The sequence below is a fragment of the Limanda limanda genome, chromosome 18 (genome assembly GCF_963576545.1).
Source record: "Limanda limanda chromosome 18, fLimLim1.1, whole genome shotgun sequence".
Lineage (NCBI taxonomy): Eukaryota > Metazoa > Chordata > Actinopteri > Pleuronectiformes > Pleuronectidae > Limanda > Limanda limanda.
Genome location: NC_083653.1, coordinates 6,831,877 through 6,851,338, shown reverse-complemented (window position 1 = coordinate 6,851,338; position 19,462 = coordinate 6,831,877). Strand labels below are relative to the sequence as shown.

General features: G+C 42.2%; 2 protein-coding genes across 2 annotated transcripts; one reads left to right on the top strand and one right to left on the bottom strand.

The window, feature by feature from the left end:
- Positions 1–5,228: 5,228 nt before the first annotated feature.
- Positions 5,229–8,301, bottom strand: LOC133024858 (serotriflin-like). Its single transcript, XM_061092022.1, has 8 exons — positions 8,218–8,301; positions 8,092–8,095; positions 7,889–7,989; positions 7,580–7,670; positions 6,994–7,136; positions 6,808–6,902; positions 6,338–6,420; positions 5,229–5,356 (listed from the first exon to the last, which is right to left on the bottom strand). Exons 1-8 carry the CDS (start codon positions 8,299–8,301, stop codon positions 5,229–5,231), a joined length of 729 nt encoding a protein of 242 aa, XP_060948005.1.
- Positions 8,302–11,198: 2,897 nt separating this feature from the next.
- Positions 11,199–19,462, top strand: si:dkey-12h9.6 (macoilin). The gene is given in 9 exon segments (XM_061091827.1): positions 11,199–11,275; positions 13,058–13,199; positions 13,338–13,464; positions 13,581–13,704; positions 15,864–16,022; positions 16,524–16,698; positions 17,344–17,463; positions 18,510–18,684; positions 19,272–19,462. Coding segments are annotated over 9 exon segments (1,290 nt in total).

Genomic DNA, 19,462 nt, shown 5'->3' with positions numbered 1-19,462 from the left:
AAATTGTAATGATTATTATTATTATTATTCAGGCAAATGAATTGGCTTTTTGAGGGCTTTAACATGCTCAACTTCTTACCAAAATTTGCAGAAAGTTAGAAAGTGGTGAAAATTTACGTATTCTGAAGGAATTTTCAATGGGCGTCGCAAAATGGCTCAACAGTGCCCCCCGAGACCCCCGGAAGGTGTTCCCATTGACCTGTCTTCACAAAAATCGATATACAGGTGTATCATGACCAAACAAACAAAAAAGTCTCTGGGTGCAATTGTAAAAACAAAACAGGAAGCCTGATATTTTGTATTTAGTGGCCATTTTGGCCAAATTCCACATTTTTTCTTTGATACACTTGTACCAGGGTTTTCATCGGATCAACTTCAAATTGAGATGAGTGTCATCACAACAAGATGGAGATAAAAACTGACTGACGGATTTTTTTTTAATCACACGGTGTGACCGTGGCGTGGTGTCAAAGTTTGATTAATCGCCATTAAAACACGATGTTCTGTAACGCGGACATACATGGACCATGAATCCTTTGATTTCAGTCTTCCTAGATCAAAGGAAACTTTATGTCTTGCAAAGGTCACGTCTCTTTCTCTCTCAGAACTGGTTATTTTTGTTTTTTCAGACAAAAAGCATGCAACGCTTCAAAATGGATGTGCTCGGGCCCACCCAGTGCTGCTTTGCAGCCCTAAAAATGTTAGTTAATATTAATGTTGTATTGTCTTCTTTTCTCCATCGCTTCTTATCTTCCTTCCTTGTTTCCTCCTTGTTCGCTTCCTTTCTTTTTATTCAAATTTCAATTAAATGCAACAAAACCAAACTGAAGTTTTCCTCCGTATATTTGTATTTATTATTATTATTTATTTATTATTAGGGCCCGAGCACAGACATCAAAGGTGCCTGGTTTACAATTATAATCTCATAAACGAACCCAGTTAAGGGCAATAGAGCAAAAATATATTTGATCTTTATTCCTCTGCTTGCTGGTATCCACATTAATGTTGTAGCAAATATTCATATTTTGAAATCTGAGTCTCATATATCTTATAATCTCAGTCTTACTGTTAGATAGATGAAAACGACTTTAACAACATTAATCTACCACTCTTTAAGAACAACACATCATCCTGGTTGTGGGTCTGCTCTTTTTTCAAACCCCCCGACACTAGGTGTTGAAATTGGGATAGGTATTTGTTAAATGGGATTTATTTGAGGGGGCCAGGCCCCCTCTTGCCCCTGCCTAGACCCGGCCCTGGTTACAAGTAATCAGTTTTCCATCATACATCCTAATGATAATAATAATAGGATAGTAGGACTCAATTATTTCCCAATAAGAATAATAAACACAAGCTTAAAGCATTTTTTTTGCCACATTGTACCAATAATGAAGAGACTTTACTTAAGATACAAAAATATCAAAAACAAAGCGAAAACTACACCAACAAAGACATATTTTAAATAAAAATGAAAAAGGAAATGCATGTTTTGGACACACTTCCAAAATGTGTTGTTTTTAATGGTTTCAAAGAGTTTAATGATATTTTGTACGTAAATAAAGCCAGTAATTATAACTTAATAAAACCTTAAAGAAGTCTTATTCAAAGTTTTAAGTGGTAAAGTATAACCCATTGGATTGGTTTTCATTCCAAATCTACAATAAGTGTAAATGAACATATACAGACTTGATTGAACCAAAACACATGAGAGTAGCTCAAAAATAACTTGTTTGAAAACTGCTGATTATTTCTCGAGTCCCTTCTCGCTCCTGATTTTATTTTCTTCACAGTTGTGTTTTGTGTGTGAGCGAGTGTTTTGCCATACATTGTGTTTGGGATACACCCACATGAACCATTTCCGCCGCCGCAGGCTTGGGACCCCTTCTCCAAATGTTTGTTTAATGTGCGTTCGCTGCCGGACCCTTGAGTGAGACCGGCCATCGAACAGGCAGCGGCTCGGAGAAAGAACAACACCCGACTGCTAATGGCTGACGTGAAGCAGGTCTGTTGTATTTAGCCAAGCCGGGGTCTGCTGGGAGAACTCAGACTTGTGACCAATGGTTGAACTTGCTGCCATCATAAAACTACAACCACAGTCGCACTCACAGCCACTTTAGGAAGCCCTGGGGGGGGGGGAGAAAAGCTCCACACTGAGACCCAGTCCACACACTGGGAGCTCCACGGGACAATATAGGGAAGTATGTGGTTACTATAGAGGCAGCTACCACATACAGATTAGAAATAAAGTGTTTGCCATGGCTACAGCCCTCCTTCCTTCAGGCCTTTATCAATGAAAGTGATCTGTCACGGCCCCGGAACATCTGTTTTCAGGGACCCGGGGTTCAGATGATGAGCTGAGGAGCCTGGTAGCAGGTTTTGTTTGTGTTGCATCTAAAAGCACTCAGCGAGAGGAAGGAAGCTGCGGCACTGCTTCAATGCTCGTCTTTCATTGGAGGCCTCCGCAGCTGTTTCTGGGCAGGAGATCCCTTTGCACAGGTGACGCTTCAGTGTGGAGCGGCTGCATGAGGCCTGCAGGGCTGATCCAGGGTCTGTGGCGTCAGACTTCCACCAAGGAGGTTATGTTTGCGTCTGTGTTTGCTGGTTTGGCACGACCCATAACATTTTGGAGTGTTTGCAATTTGGTGCAAATTCCAATAAAAGTCTGGATCTGGTGGATTTAAACATGGTTTCATGAGGGGTAAGGTTTTTGTCAGCCACTGCACGGTAACAAAAAGGGTTCGAAACCTGTATCTACCACATGTGCAGCTGAGATAATTTGACACCAGTAGGGAATCAACCGTTACTCCTTATATACAGAATATAAGGGGACTGTTTGTGAGGTCGGAGGTCAAGCGACACATGTTATCTGTTGTGAATGTCCTGTTTTGCCATTGGACCACGGACCTGGCGTCCCCAGACGTTGGAAACGCACTTGATGGTTTGAACAATCACTAGTGACACTGAAATAAACTTCTCATTTTTTAAAACCCTCATATCTGGTGTTCAAGGAAATTTACAACAAACACAACTGTGACTTTTAGACATTTTTCATCAGGATTTTAAAATCTAACACAATGAATCAAGAGCTGAACTGAGCCCGAAGATCTTTTTCTCTCAGTTGTAAATGAAGTAAGGGTTCTTTTTTCTTCTAGCTTCCTGTTTCTAATCCAGAGGGATGTGATGGGGGGGAGATAACGACTCAGACTAAATGAACTGTCTTCAGTCTGGACAGACGGATGTATCTGATCTGTGTCCTCCTGCATTTCTCTCCTTTGCTATGAAAATGTCTTAATGTGATTCTGCCAGCGTGTTTCCCTCCCTCTTCCTCTCCTCTCCTCTTCCCTCCCTGTTTCTCTTTTTATCTTCTCACACTTTCCTCGCCCTCCTCTCTCAATGTGATTTCATTTAAAAGAACTAACGAGGTAAATGTCTCCACCGCATTTGATTATTTTCTCTGTCACAACACAAGCAGAGAGCCGCCTGCAGGAGCTGTAATAAGCTCTGAACGTTTCCTATCAGATTTTATGAGCATTTAGACGAAGCGAGACAATCTTTTCCTGCAAAAAACTTCAAATTTCACCACTTCAAGATTCACTGTTGTTAATTTCAAAAAAATCCACAAGAGCTTTAACCGTGCACAACATGTCCAATGGTCCTTATTTCCGCCATATTACACAATCTGCTGTCGAGGAAGACAAACTGACGCCAAAGTCATAAACATCTTCGACTGTTGATGCTCGCTGCTGGAGTTGATAAGCCCCACAGGATGGCATGGCCGGGCTTATCGAGCTCGGCCAAGCCAGAGGACCTCTGCTATCGCTGGATCCGCTGGCAGAGAGAAAACATAAATGTATTCTCTTATCTCCCCCTCTGCTGAGGGAATTAACCCTCCTTCCAGCTCCCCTGTCTTCTCCCTGCAGGTGGTGCTCTCGTCGGGCCCCCTGGGATTTCGGTGACGGAGCAGAAACAAGACGCCCATCACGTCTGAATGACTCCTACACGCCGTGGAGAGGCTGCTTCTGGCACTCGGACAAGATTACAGGAACGCAGCCCACGTGTTTGTCGAGAGACGTTTGTTATCACATGGAAAGGGGGCTAATTATAATATAGCCGTGCCTATAATTATAATATAGCCGTGCGTGTGACAAAGTGGCAATAGGTTAACTATTGCCTGCTAATGTTTTTTTATGAGCCAAAATGAAAACAACCTCTGCTGTCAGCGCAGAGTGGAAACCAAAGACAGGCTCGTGAGACAGAGAGAGGGAAAGGGAAAAAACCTGGTTGAGTTCCAACCAGCCGAGCCTGCAGATCCATCTGTGCTTCTCAAATGTGGACGGCAAGAGTCTAACGCACACAAACACGGCCCTATGTGAACCAGGGGCCTGCTGTGCAGCCAGGACGTGAGTGGTTGACCCCTGAGGAGAGACGCACGCTCTCAGCCTCGTGACGGAGCGTCGCTTCTGCTCTAAAGCTGCAGGTTAAACGTGCTGGAGAGAAGAAGGATAACTTCCACAGCTAACATCAAAAAGCCATATGTTGTTGTTCCTTAGCAACAACATGCATCATTATGATCATCACAATTATAATGATTCAATTGTACATACAGTGTGTTTTAATTAAAAGAAATCTTATCTAACAGGAAGTTACCTTTTCCAGCTTCCTGTGGAATCCTGGCAGCTCAGATTACATTCCGTCCCCCGTCCCCCCCACTGCCTCTAAAACTAACTTCAGGTGGTATTAATGATTAAAAAACCTTGTATGTTGCTTCACAATGCAAAAGTATCACAGGATATTTAAGGATTCAGTCTGTTTTGATTTTTGGATTTATTCCACAAAGCCAGACTGGTTTGACGTCTGTATTATTCGCCTCTGCCAGCAGGTGTGGTCTCCAACTATTTCTTGGCTCTGCTTTGGGAAATCTTTGTAGAATCCAACTTTCCCTCTCCACCTCTTCCTCCCCCGCGGTGCACGTCGTGTTTGTCCAGAGAAGTGTTGTGTGCCAAATTAAATATCCTCCTTAATCTCCGCTGTTTGCCGAACAGGTCAAAACGCTTCCAGTGTGAAATCAACGGGAAACACGCTACATTATCAGGTTGTGGTTGTTGTGTTCTTTTGGGGGAGGTGATTAAGATGAGGACACACAAGATTGAAGATGCATATATTTATTTAAACTGGCCGATGAGTCGAAACCCACGGGGGGGGGGGGGGGGGGGGGGGACATGTGTCATTTAAATGATTTGCGTGGTGCACTTGCAGGAGGCGGGACACCAAGAGGCCACGTCCTTGTTGCTGCAGCCCATCTGCTGCTTCAGGTCCGGGCAGTTACTGTACTTATCAGCGTAGGGACAGGGGTTGGCTGGAGGACAGGGGGAAAAGAGAAAGTTAAGCCGGGTTAGTCGGGGATCGAACCCCTGACCCTGTGGTTCACAAATGACTCGCTTTACCTCCCATGCTTTGCTCTTGTATACAGAGATAAAACTGTTGTCCTCCGTATGTGGCCAGAAAGCACATTTTCTACCCAGGTATACACACTATAAGATATCTTGTATGAAACTATTTGATTCTATTATACAGTAAAACACATCAATAGCTGAAACATACACATATGCATGAGTTAAAAGAGCAAAATGTTCCTAAGTAAAAAAATCGACTCGAGAGCTTTAAATTGTGAATCCAAAGATATTTTAGAAACCGAATCTCAGTTTTTGATCCAGAAACTACTCAGCTTACTTGCTAATTACTTGGAATACAAAAAAGAGGAGGGAGGAAGCAGGAGGTGGTTGATACTGAGGAGCTCCATGATTCTTCTATCTCAAAAAGAAAGTTAGGCTAACAAGCTTCCGGCTGCTGATAGAGATCAGAGATGCTATGATCCTGAATACTTAAAATATATTGGTCTTTGCTTTCTCTCTGTGCTTTCAGAAACTTTGCCACAATTGACACAATGAGGTTCTTCTCCTCAACTTATAGCATGTTAGTATCTTTAATGACTTATCTTTTCCTTTTGGGCTATTTAGATTGTTTATTATATTCTTTGTTTTCCTTATTCTTAAAGCGCCTATTGAAAGCTGCTCTTTTAATACATTTAATTTAAATTATTCATTTTGTCATTCTACGGATGATAGTAAAGATATTTATTGTATTAGTTTGTAATGTGTTTCTCTCTTTATCAAAAAACATCTTAACGTTGTCATCTTTAACATTTTGTGTGTCATAGTAATGAGCTAATTTCTCTCCCGCTCAGCCTCTCAGGTTCGTTGATGAACTAATCGACGAGTGTGCTTGACGGGCACGACCTCTCGAGGAGGGGATCACATCCTCCGCGCTCGCCACTTACTGCACAGTTTGTTGTCGCAGGCGTTGGGGCAGTCACCGCAGGAGGGTCCTGAGTTGTAGGGGCGAGAGTACTGGAAGTTCCCCCTGTAATGTAGGGCAGAGCATCAAATATGCAACATCACAGCGGAAGGACTCAGTGGATATCAGCCCAAATATGTCACGGACGTGCTTGGAGGAGGCAGAGCACTTTTAAATCACTGTCGAATGACAAGCGAGCAAAGTGGCGAAGGAAATTGGATCCAAACTGCAAATGTTCTCCTCATTACTTCATGTATTACTGCTCTGCTGCCGCATCCACTTTATTATTTGCCTTTAATGATGTTTTGAATTTTACCAAGGCTAAAAAAAACATGGCACTTTTATTAGAAAAAGAAAATAGATGATTTGTTTCTTCATTTTCTCTTTCAATTTTAACCAACACAATACACAGATATAGACCCACAGATATCTTGTGAAGTATTATGTACTCACGGTGGGCAGTAGTGGCACACATAGAAGTACTTGTATCGAGAGTTGGGGCAGTGGGCCACAGCACAGCCGACCTGGTTGGACCTGTACCACACAATCTGAGCCGAGACACAAAATACACAAGGTCACAACGGAGAAATAACTACAGTTTGTGTTTATAATATCTATACAAACTGTACATGACTGCACCTGTGTGAAATGTCCGATCATTCCTCCGTTGAGTGCTCCCACTCCGTAGCGCCAGTCCTTCACCTCGTCGTACCAGGACTGGATGGCGTTGCTCCACGTGTTCTTGTAGCTGGACATGTACAGGTTCTCTCCACAGCCACTAGCTGCAGTCACAGAAGTACACCTTTAAAATTCTGTGTTCGATCCATGATCATACAATGAAAGACACTTTATTAACTACACCTCTAACTCTAAATTAATCTAACACAATATGTCTCAGCTATAATCAGCCCGATCATGTTCAGAGAGGATTTAGTTAAAGCGATATAGCAACAAATTATTTCCAACTTTGTTTAGTAGAATATATGAATCAGAAAAGTTTTTACTCCCTAATATCAGTACCAGCCCCGAATTAACCATATAAATCGGGCTCTAGTTTTAATTTAACTAAATGCTTGTTATTGAAGCAATGAGGTTTCTGACATTTTCTCCAAACCAGAAAGAAAAAAAAACTGAATTCAGTAAATAACACGTTTTCTTTCCATCTCTGTGCACATGCAGCGACAGTGTTTTCCTGTCAGGTAGTTTTAAAACAAACGGAACTTACTGCTGATCTCTCTGGAGCTCTCTGGGCTGTGATTCATGGAGCAGCCGTTGGCCCATTTCTGAGCGTTGGCTGCAGCCTGCTTGTTCCAGCTCTGCGGGGAGCCGAGGGGAGAGCGGCCGTTAGATCAGCACATGTAGACCACCACAATACATCAGACGCCATTTAATCTGCATACGTGTGAGGGCTTGTGTGTAAAATCAGTTTATTTCTCACAGCAGGGGCAGGGGGGAGCATGTCAAGTATTAGATCAAGCAGTAATACGTTGCATCAATAATCATAACATCATATTAATGCACTTTTTCTTTTTACCATTTTCAGCATGTTGCTGGCAGAGGGCTGAACACTTCTCCTCAGGGCATTGTGCAGGTTCACGATCTCAGTCTTGTCTGAGGTTGACACCAGGACTGTGGCTACATAGAGAAAAATGACAGAGAGAACAAACCTAATGTGATTCTGAATGATGAAACTGAATCTTACTGAAGGACGGATGCAGGAATAACAGTTGCACTCACCCTCCTGCAGGTGGGATTTCAGAGATGAGAGAGAAAAAAGACGTTATTTTAAGAAAACATGGCTTTTTAAAATGACAAAACAAGAATGTTCCTCATCTGTTTGTTGCCTGATTATTTTTCACTTACTGCCAAAGTCTCCACATCCTCTGCCCAGGTCACCTGAAGAACAGCCAAGAGGCCCAAGGCGCACAGGAAGTTGAAGGCATGCATACTGGCAGTTCAATCCGAGACTGTCTACCACCGAGGGCCACAGGTGTGATATATATACTCAGGACGGCGGAGACGTGTGAGATTCAAACGCAGACTCAAGGGCGTATGAAGATAGCATGTACCCAATGTGGCAGCGGTTAGAAATGGTGGAAGGCCACTGGTCTTTGTTTACACTGTATATGATAAAGGTGTACGTTCACCATATTCCCCCCGTGGGGCAAGGTTATGGCCAGTGGGTGTGTCTTATCAAGAAAGAACATGGTATCTAAGGTAAACCTCGATAATATCGAAATTAAATATCATTTAAAAAGTTAAACTAACACGCGGAGTGCTGCGTCCTTGACAGATGACGGAGGTCGTTTTGATAAAGAGCAGGTGTGTTTGTTTTGTTTATCAGTCAGCTGATACACTGAGTATAAAGAGTTTAATATAAAACAATCAAATACATAAACATCACATATACAGTAATGTATGACGGACTGTATAACCTGTGGTATCGAGCCATCGTCATTCAGAGGAGCTACAATGTCAAGTCTCAATGTAAGTCAAGGTTTTCTGCTGCTTCATGAAATACTCATATATATATATATACAGGTTACTAATGGGAATAAGTGATCAAGTGTTTCACAAGAATGGATGGATTTAAATTTAGTATTGACATATTGACATAAGATACATTTATTTGTCCCAAACACATGCAAAAGCACACTCATGCAAGGAGGGAAATTTAACCTCTGCTTTTAACCCATCTGGTGCAGGACACACAGAGCAGTGGGCAGCCATGTACGGCACCCAGGGAGCAGATGTTGGGGGAGTAAGGTGCCTTGCTCAGGGGCACTAGACAGGGTAGAGAGAATCCTCTTGGTTTTTTGGACAGATCAATCCAGGTTCGTCTTTTTGTTGTTTCTCCATGGAGTCGAACCAGAGACGAACCAGAGACCTTTTCTGCCCATAGTCCAAGTTTCTGCCACTAGTCCACCGCCTCTCCATATTGACATAGTTGACATATTGAAGTTCAAGAAAACTTTTTGTGTCATAAAAAAGTTGTTTACTGGTTGAATTGTACAATATATGTGAAAATGTAGCCCCGCTTATATTTCATATATATATATGGAGTGACAACATTGTCTCCTTTTGCGAAGGATGAACCTTCATCGTACCTCAATGTTTACACGGTTTGAGGAAATGTCCCAATTCTGAGAGTGAGAAAGAGACGTCACCTTAGTTAGTTTGTATCTCCATCTTGTTGTGATGACACTCATCTCAATTTGAAGTCAATCTGATGTAAGCCCTGGTACAAGTACCTCAAAGTAAAAATGTGGAATATGGCAAAAATGGCCACTTAATGCAAAATATCAGGCTTCATGTTACGTTTTTCAAATTGCACCTTGAGCCTTTTTTGTTTATCTGGTCATGATACATCTGTGTATCGATGTTTGTGAAGATCGGTCAATGTGAACGCGTTCCAGGGGTCTCGGGGGGCACCGTTGAGCCATTTTGCGACACACATTGAAAATTCTGCCAGAATAAGTAAATTTTCACCACTTTCACACAAAAGCCAATTAATTTGCCTGAATAATAATAGTAATCCTTTTATTTTTTTTAAACATATCTTTAATGGTTTTATATAGTTTTATACATTTACATCAATTTACATATACAGAAGACCCTTCCTCAACCTGAGCATATGGCAGCATAAATGGAAATAAATATTACAAAAGTCACAGAAATTGCTAAGATATGATTCCAACATAAATTCAAATACAAAACATTACAATGAAACTACTAATTTGTTTAAACTAAATTAAAACAAAATTGAATATGTAAAATAGATTTCAGTCACTAACAAGAAACATAGCACAGCACACATTCCTCACACCAGATTAGTCACTTCACATTTCCAATGCCTCTTCAATGTCACCATTCTTAACAAAGTCCAAAAACATCTCCCAGATACTGTAAAATTGAGAAGCTTTCTTCCTAACTACATATGTTAACTTCTCCATAACCAAACTCGACGTTAAGTTTTTTAACCAGTGGCCTAGAGAGGGGCAACGAACATTCCTCCAAGTCAGAGCTATTGAGCGCCTGGCCTGTAGAAGACAATAATAATCCTTTGAATTTCAATTGGGCCTCACCTGTCAGTGCCTGTCAGTGCTCAGGTCCTAATAAAACACAACAAAAGACACAAAACAACTTTCTCACAGTCTGTCCAAAATCTGACATTCATACATTCAAACTTTAGTGATGAAGTAAAATAATAAGTCACTATGTGTGATGACTGCAGCTTTACCATTGAAACACATGACGGTCGGTCGGGCGTGACACAAAGATAAATAAATAGATAAATAAACGTTGATTCAATCATAGATTAATTCTGATGTCTGAAAACATTTTCTACCACAGACGACTGTACCTCAAATATGAATGTACTTTTATTTTGAAATACCTTACATGTCAACATACACATATTTTTAGAATGGGTATGTAAAGCAGTTTGTATAATTATCATAATTTTTATTATAATATTGTTGTTATTATTCTAGTGGGTGTGTTCAGTGTGCTGATCTGCTCCCCTCCTGTGTCCAGCACTGGTAGGTGCACCCTCTACTGCGCATGCGCCGACCCGCTGGTCGCCTCTATTTGTTCCCAGACATCATCATCATCATCATCTTCTTCTTCATCCTCATCCTCATCCTCATCATCATCACAGGTTGAACTGAACATCCTCTCCCACAAAGACGCATCTCTCTCTCTCTCTCTCTCTCTGCTATTTGGATGTAGTCTCTCGCTCTGATCTGTCTTTTGTTGACGGCGAGACACAGCGCGGAGCAGCAGAGGAAGAGGAAGAGGCGGGAGGAAGAGGAGGCAGCCAAAATCATAATCATAATAATAATATGAAGAAACGCTTTGTGGACGCGAGCAGGCTGCGGAAGATGAAGAAGCTGAAGATCACGGAGCGTCTGTCTGAGAGGTAGATGTGCAGCCGCTGTGGTCTTTGTGTGAGATGTCATCGCTGTCACCTGTCTGCCTCATCACCCCCTGTCTGTCTGTGTCTGCGAGGCGTTGTTAAATCCACCAGCTTCTCTTCATCATGTGGTGACTTCATCCTGCTTTGTTTACACACTCACACACACACACACACTCACACACTCACAGGGATCAGCAGCTGTGGAAGTGAACGTGGCCTGTTGTTCCCTTCAGTCTTCTGCTGTGTGTACAAATATATGCTGTGTGTACCAGATGTATATTAATACTTGTGTTTTTAGACAAGGCCAAAATATACTATTTTAGATTTAAAAGAAGGATGCAGGAGGAAGAAGCCACTCGTTTTATGAGCCATTGTTTCACTTAAGAAAGATGGAAAGCAAATAATAATAATAATGATAATTATAACAAAGCACAGCTATTTTTATTTGGAATTAACTTTTCTGAAAAATAAGCACTGTTTTATTTGTTTTTTATATTTTACTTAAATTTATAAGAAAATATGATATAAGGTATCTGACTTTAAAAAACTTGCGTTGTTGCATAATTATCTATTTTGCATGTTGGGTAGCTATTGTGATTATTTAAAATTTCTAATTAAAAAACATAATCCATGGAATTATAAGGCAAATTTAAACCTGTCTTGGGAATTTAAGATGCTCTTCTCCTGCCTTATGTCTCTTTAATATGAAATATTGGATTTTGTTGTGGAATTAATTTTCATTTTACATTACTAGTAAGGATACCAGGGAGATGAATTAAAATACACTTGTTTAGTAATACCATAAAGGAAGATTTGGGATGTTGTGATTCTCCCTTTAGGATTTAGATGAACTGATCCTTTCCGATGTGGAATAACTTGTTCTTTTTCACATTGATAATGAAATTACTAGCGGGATAAATTTATAAACACACCTTTAGTGACACTAAACGTCCAATCTGTGCACATGTTAAGAATTTAAGATGCTGTGCTGCTCTGTTAATCTTTGCTTTCACTGTTAAAAGATGAAGTATTTTTTTTGATGATTATGTTCACAATAACAATGATGTGAATTAGGATAATCTCTTTTAGTGACATTATAAAGCCAATTTGAATATGTAATCGGGATTTAAGCTGCTGTGTTGCTTTCTCTTGCCCACATGATTCTTCCAGGTCAGATAATTCCATCAGATATAAGATAATTGGGAAACAACCTCCATGTTGTGGTGAAAAAACCCATAAGGATATGTTAAACCACACACCCTCCTCTACGTGTGTTATTAAAAGGCAGATTGGATGATGGGGACGTGTAATGGGATGCTGTTGAGCTCCCTCTCTCCTCCAGATGAAATATTGCCATGGTTACCAAACAAAGAAGGGGGTGATGTGATAGCAGCCTATGGACAGGCAGAACAAAGGAGGAAACCACAGCTCCTGTTTGGCTCGTGGTCGCCTGAGAAAATGAATGCGGGAGCAGTCATTGTTCTCCGTGCGCCTCTGCTTCAGAGGATGTTCTGCACTTTTAAGATGCAGCTGCTCAATTACAGGCTTCACGTCTCAGATCCGATCCCAAGCGTTTTATTAGCTTACGCGAGTGTGTGTGTGTGTGTGTGTGTGTGTGTGTGTTTGTGTGTGTGTGTGTTTAATGTCTCGGCCAAAGAGGCGTATTTCCACGTCTGTATTTACTGGAATCAGAGGCTGGACTGCACATTAGTGTCACCGCCATGTTGATATTTGACATTTAAAAGGCAATTTCATGTGATTTTCTTTTTTGTATTGCTCCTCCAGTGCGTACACCTTCCTGAAGTTTATGGTGATGTGGACTGTGGTGCTGCTGGCGGATTTCATCCTTGAATTCAGACTGGAGTACCTGTGGCCATGCTGGCTCTTCTTCGGCAGCGTATACACCACGTTCCACTGCCACGGCCTGGTGAGACGCCCCCCCCCCACCCCCACGCCCCCCTGCAGTGTCATTCCAGACTGTGTGCAGTGATGAGGATGATGCTAATTCCACAGAATGAATCCAGTGCATTTGACTCAAATTGTTTTGTTTTTTCTGTGTTTGCAGGTTATCTGTGTTGTCTTCGTCTGCGCTGCCTTCACTCTCGACATCTTTTGTTTGATTTTTGTTCCTTTGCACTGGCTGTTCTTTGTGGCCAGCACCTACGTGTTATTCAATTACATATGGCACACAGGTGAGTCAGTAGAACATGTTTGTCATCAATATGCAGGTTTTTTTGTTTGAATAAATCAGTTTTATGAGTTTTTTTTCCATCTCTTCACGTCTGATTATTATTTGATGTCTTTTCAGAGAAGGGCATCTGCATATCCACGGTGTCCCTGTGGATTATACTTGTGTACACAGAGGCTTCTCTCCGACTCAAGGACCTGAAAACCTCTCACGCCAACCTGTCTCATCTTTTCGCTGCACACTGGTACGTTTGCCTGTTTTGATTACGCCTCCGCCAGCAGAGGTGAAATTAAGTCTCCAGATTGAGGAATCTTGCATGAAATGAACTGAGCTGTCATTAATAAAAAAAGCAGCATTAGTATTAAACTTCTCTGAATCCCACGTGTGCTGTCAAGAACCAGCCTCCGTGTTTGTGTGCCACAGATTACGGGAGCAAATTCACTTTTATGCTACAAGCCAAACACCAGCCGAGTAGGATTTAAAAGATTTAATTATGCATGCATTTATTAATAGAGTAAGCATTAATAATACAAATCTGTCAGCCAAGATGTTTATATCTGTACAACCAAGCACACGTACTCTAAGTGTCTCCCCTCTGTGTGCACGTGCAGTATTGGATATCCTGTGGTATATCTGGGGTTTGATGCCACCTGCTACTTCACCAACATCTTCAAGCTGCGCATACAGAGAGCTGTTCAGAGCGAGAACGACTTCCACATGCACCTCCTGCAGCACTCGCTCCCCCCAGGCCTGCAGGTGTTCCCCAAGACGAGCGCCGACGGCAGCAGCAGTGAGTTCAACTACCAACCCTCACAACTACACACTCCTCTCTGCTCTGTTTGTCCCCAGCTTAGCTTCTATATAAAGTTTTGTGTTTTTGCGCTACACCTCCTGGAGGTTATTTGTTAAACAAGATTCCAGCGGTGAGAGATCAGAGGTTTCTGTGGGTGGCGCTGGTTTTTCTCGTGTGATCAATGCTCAAAGTTACATCTCTGTTCTGCAGGGTTTATTACAAATGAGCAGAAACTGGGTGTCGGGATCAATAATTACCTTAATCAATAAGGTTATGGTTTTCTCCGGTATTGCTCTGACATAGATGTGTTCGATATTATGTAATCATTCCCAGAGAATCATTCATGGATTAAGATTAAGATACATTTATTTATAAAGATAAATTTAACCGATCTGGTGCAGGACACACAGAGCAGTGGGCAGCCATGTACGGCGCCCGGGGAGCAGATGTTGGCGGAGTAAGGTGCCTTGCTCAGGGCCACTAGACAGGGTAGGGAGAATCCTCTTGGATTTTTGGACAGATCAATCCAGGTTCGTCTTTTTGTTGTTTCTCCGTGGAGTCGAACCAGAGACCTTTTCTGCCCATAGTCCAAGTTTCTGCCACTAGTCCACCGCCTCTCCTGCTCTAGGCACATTCAGGGAACTGATATCTATGAGTGTGTAATGTGGAGCAGCTTAATTGAATGTAAGTGGACAGTTGTCTGCTGCTTTTATCATTTTAATGCACTTTATTGTTCTTATAAACTGGAGGTGAGTCAGAGGAAGGAGCACAGGTGAGTCCATCCCGCTCAGCCACAGCTTCACCGTTGAGGAATCTTTGTCTGCAGCTAAAACACCCAAATGATGAAGATGAACTTTCTCTGCTGGTCTCTGTTTTACATTTTTATATCCCTGGTGTAGAATTCAGCTTAGATCAGGTCCGTTCTTTAACGCTAAGGGAACATGATTACTGTAGGGAAACAGAAAACAGAATCAACACTTTTGAAGAACAGAAGTAAATGGCTGTGACTACATACGCAATAAAGGGATGGCATTAACCTTTACTTGTTCCTTTGTTTGCAGACTCGAAATGGAAGATAAAGCCAGAGTCGAGTCAGTATCAGTGTCAGAACGGAGCTGTCGTGGCCCAGGATGAGGCTCACACTGTGGACTGCCTCCAGATCCGCAGCGAGGAGAGAGTGATGGAGAAGGGAGCGCAGGAGGTGAAGTCAGCTGAGTTGCACCGGCGGCAATCGTCGTCCAAACACGGTGCCGCCGGTGAGTCCAAGGATCTGCTGGCCGGTGGTGCGGGAGTACCAGAACCCTGTGCCTCCCCGGAACATCTACCTCAGGAGGAGCAGGGAAGCAAAGCCACGCGGGCGACCAAAAGCTCCTCGCCGAAAAAAACTCGAAGCAGCACGAACACGCCGTCTCCACCTGCAGCCAGGACCGAGAAGAAACAGAGGTCCAGCTCCAAAACGGTCAGCCCCAACCGGGACGTGGCGGACAAGACTCAGAACCACCACGCTGAGCAGACGAACAAGTAAGTCAGGGACGATCCACCTCAGCTCGGTGTGAGATGAGTCATGTGGTGGTGAAATCAACGCTCCTGTGTCTCTCTCTGGATTTCAGGCTGGAGCAGGAGCTGAGGAAGCTGAGGGGGGAGCTGCAGGCGAGCAGGCAGAGCGAGCAGGAGCTGAGGAGTCACATGTGCAACCTGACCAACAGCGAGAGGAGCCTGAGACCTGAGGTGTCTCTGCTCCGACAGTCCAACATCCTGCTGCAGAGCAAGTGAGTGATGAAGACTCCGGGGAAGGGTCTCTGTCTGTGGGCTGCTTTAAACACCACGAGCAAAACTAACACAGGGGCTGAGATGAGGAGATTTTTCTTATCCAATTAAAACCCTTTAAGCCATTTCATATTCAGGTTGATTGTGGTTTAAAGTAATGTTTAATTAAATAATCATTTTGATTCTGATGATAAACTTTTGAATATTTTGATCTGAATGTTTTGGTGCATCGTGATGAACATGCATCAGAGCTTTGATCCCACTATTCTGAATATGGTACATTAACTGTGTCACCAACTTTTTTTGTGTGTTTTTTCAGCACAAAAAAGAATAAAAGCCTTTATTTACTTTAGTTTATAAGTTATATGTTTCCCTTGTTTACAAAGGTTTATCAAAAAACTAATATTGGTCTTTACCACTTTAAAACAGCAGAAAAATAAACAGACCTTATATCATTTCTGACCTCACCAAATTAAAGTGAATGTGTTTTTTTTTTCCTGCAGGATTCTGTGTCTGAATAAAACCAAGCAGCGGGACAAACAGAGCGGCGTGATGCTGGAGAAGAAGACCAGAGCGGAGACGGACGCCCGACTCTTTGCTGAGAAGCAGTTGGCTGAACTTCAGGCTCAGAAACTGGAGGAGGCCGCCAGTTCAGCCCGGAGCCTCACAAACAGGTAAGTCCCATTGTCGAGGTTCACTGACTCAGAAGCTGGATCTGCTTTTCTTTACAGCTGAGTACAATTAGACTCTGCTGTTAGTAACTATGCTTATTTGCTCTCTTGCTCAGGGTTCGACATTAGCTGCGTTAGTTTAGCTGCAGTTACTAGTTACTGTTAGTTACTGCAGGGTTACTGGGGTTGCTTAGCTTAGCATAATGACTGGAAACAGAGGGGAACGGTTAGCCTGGTTTTATCCAGAGTCACTTTGTTTTTCTTTGGATTAAACAAACACAAATTGTACGTGTTCCTTACAGTGAGAAACAAAGTTACTGGAAGGCAGACTGTGTTAACTGCAGCCTGCTAACATGGAGGAGGTGGGGTTTATGACCTATACTGCAGCCGGCCACCAGGGGGTGATCAGGATGATATGGCTTCACTTGTGGGAGCTGTCATGACGTCCATCTTTATTTACAGTCAATCTTCTCGTCTAACTCTCGGCCCCGAAAAAGAGCAAATAAGCATATTTTCGTTAATGCTATTATGTTGATGCACACTAATGAAATGCCATGTTCCTTTCTGTGTGATCTGGTCTTGACTTTGAATGAATCCCCTCTCTCACCGCTTCCAAACTGTTATTCTCTCCGTCTCCTACACCAGGCAGGAGCACTGTGAAACCCAAATGTTAAGGAAAAGGGTAAAAGATCTAGAGACAGAGTACAAACAACTACAGCTGGAGTATCAAGTGAAAGAGAATCGGGTGGTAGATCTAGAGAGTGATGTTGAGGTATTTGTTTTCCTCTATTTCAGAATGAACTTGTGAGTTTGTCTGTGAGTCTCAAGTGGTCCAGTACTTGGTTGTGTTCAGTTTGGTCATGTAGTAGTTTTTCCGTTTTTAGTTGTTGTTCATGATTACTTTGTTATGTTTCTAATTCTTTGTGTTTGTGCAGTTTATTAGAAACATTTGTGGTCTTGATGATGGGAAGTTTAAGTGTTTTTTTTAATTTTATTTTGGGCTGCAGTCAACATATCGTACCATGGAGCATCAGGGCCTTGTTGAAGAAAAAAATATTCTGAGATTTGGAGAATATTGAGTCATAATATGAGAATAAAGTTGCAATTGAAGAAAAAGTAAGAATGGTTTAAGAAACACGTTTAATATTGGAAGATTAGAGTCCTAATTTAATTAGAAAAAGTCCAAATATTACAAGGATGAAGTTGTACTGTAATGAGAAAGTGTTTTATAATATTGCCAGAATATAGTTGTAAATATAGTAATAATACTAAGCATCCAAAATCTTATATATTTATATCATATTACAACTTTATTCTCTAAATCTCAGATTTTTATTTCTCTCATTTGACCGTACTCAGTCGTATTATTGCACTTTGTCATCACATTGTTATTTTCATCAGGTTTGGTCATTGTTGTATTGTGTGGTTTGATCTCAGTGGCGCACTCATACATGACGCATGCTGAAACAGACGCCAGGTCTTTCATACAAACATTACACTGCTTGTGAGTGCAGGTCAACTCCTTCAAAATAAAACTGTAAAAGTTAACGCTGAAAGAATCACCGTGCAGCTTTCATGTTTGGTGACTGGCTCGTTCATCATTGTTTCTCTGTGGTGCTTTGGTTCCTAAAGTGAACAAAACTTTCTCCATTTCCAAAAGAACTCAAGAAAAACCGACTTGAAATTATAAACATGCTTTAAAATCACTTGGGAAACCAAAGCACTGACTCCCTCAGGTGGTCACCGCAGGGAGTAAAACAAAATGCTTGTGTTCCTGTTTTGCACTAGTCCTCACTGTCGGTGTGTTCTTGGACTCAGGCGTTGGGAAAGTACCGCTGTGTGGAGAAAGAGACGGACATGCTGCTGTCCACGCTGTCGGCCATGCAGGAGAAAGCTCAGCATCTGGAGTACAACCTGAGCGCAGAGACTCGCATCAAACTGGACCTGTTCTCCGCACTGGGAGACGCCCGCAGACAGCTGGAGATCGCTCAAGGTTCACACTCATAAATCATATCAGTTTTCTCTCTGTGTGCAACATAAGCTAGCAGCTCTCAGGTGTAAGGGGGGCGTGGAGAGTCCTCTCAGTCAGGCTCCACCCCCCCTCTCCTCCAAATATGGTTACTTCTGGTTTTTGAAACAACCAAGATGGCGCCGGACAAAATGCCAAACTAGAGGCTCCAAAATGGCAGCTCTCAAACCATCAAGGTGGATTCCCATTTGGTTATATTATACATTTAAAGGTCCACACCTCAGTGGTCAGTTGTTTGAATCACTGGAAATTTGGCACATTTTATTTCTGGTACAAATGTCATTTCGGCACAAGATTTAGAAAGCATAACGTTTGTCAATATGAATCTAAAAAAAAAGAAAAATTTCTGCATATTTAACTGAATGCACTCTAGTTTCAAGTTTATGAAAATCTGATTTCTATTGTCCTCAATCATAGATTTCCCGTTTTGATTTTCAGTCGTAGAGCAGGTTGAGGCAGGGCCTGAATGTGAGCCTGTTAGCAGAAACCAATAAGACTAGGGTTATAAGTTTCTATTTTTGTAGAATGAAACACGTTCATCTGCTCTACAGATAAAGTGATGAAGCAGGATCGGGAGATAAGCGAGATGAAGCAGAAGATCGCGGAGGTGATGGCCGTCAGCCCCGGTGTCTCCTACATGTCTCCCCGGCCTCAGGTGCCACAGTATCTCACCAAGCTGCTCAACTCCGAGCGCTACATGCTGAACCCACGAGCGCTGATGTACCAGTGTCTGAAGAAATGA

What these genes read in the sequence shown, in the direction of transcription:
- LOC133024858 (XM_061092022.1), bottom strand. Translation starts at nt 8,301, where the DNA reads ATGCATGCCTTCAACTTCCTGTGCGCCTTGGGCCTCTTGGCTGTTCTT. An exon ending in GAGCTCCAGAGAGATCAGCA is followed by an intron (nt 7,137 to 7,579) that starts GTAAGTTCCGTT and finishes CTGTGACTGCAG; the next exon opens with CTAGTGGCTGTGGAGAGAAC. An exon ending in GTGTGCCACTACTGCCCACC is followed by an intron (nt 6,421 to 6,807) that starts GTGAGTACATAA and finishes CCTACATTACAG; the next exon opens with GGGGAACTTCCAGTACTCTC.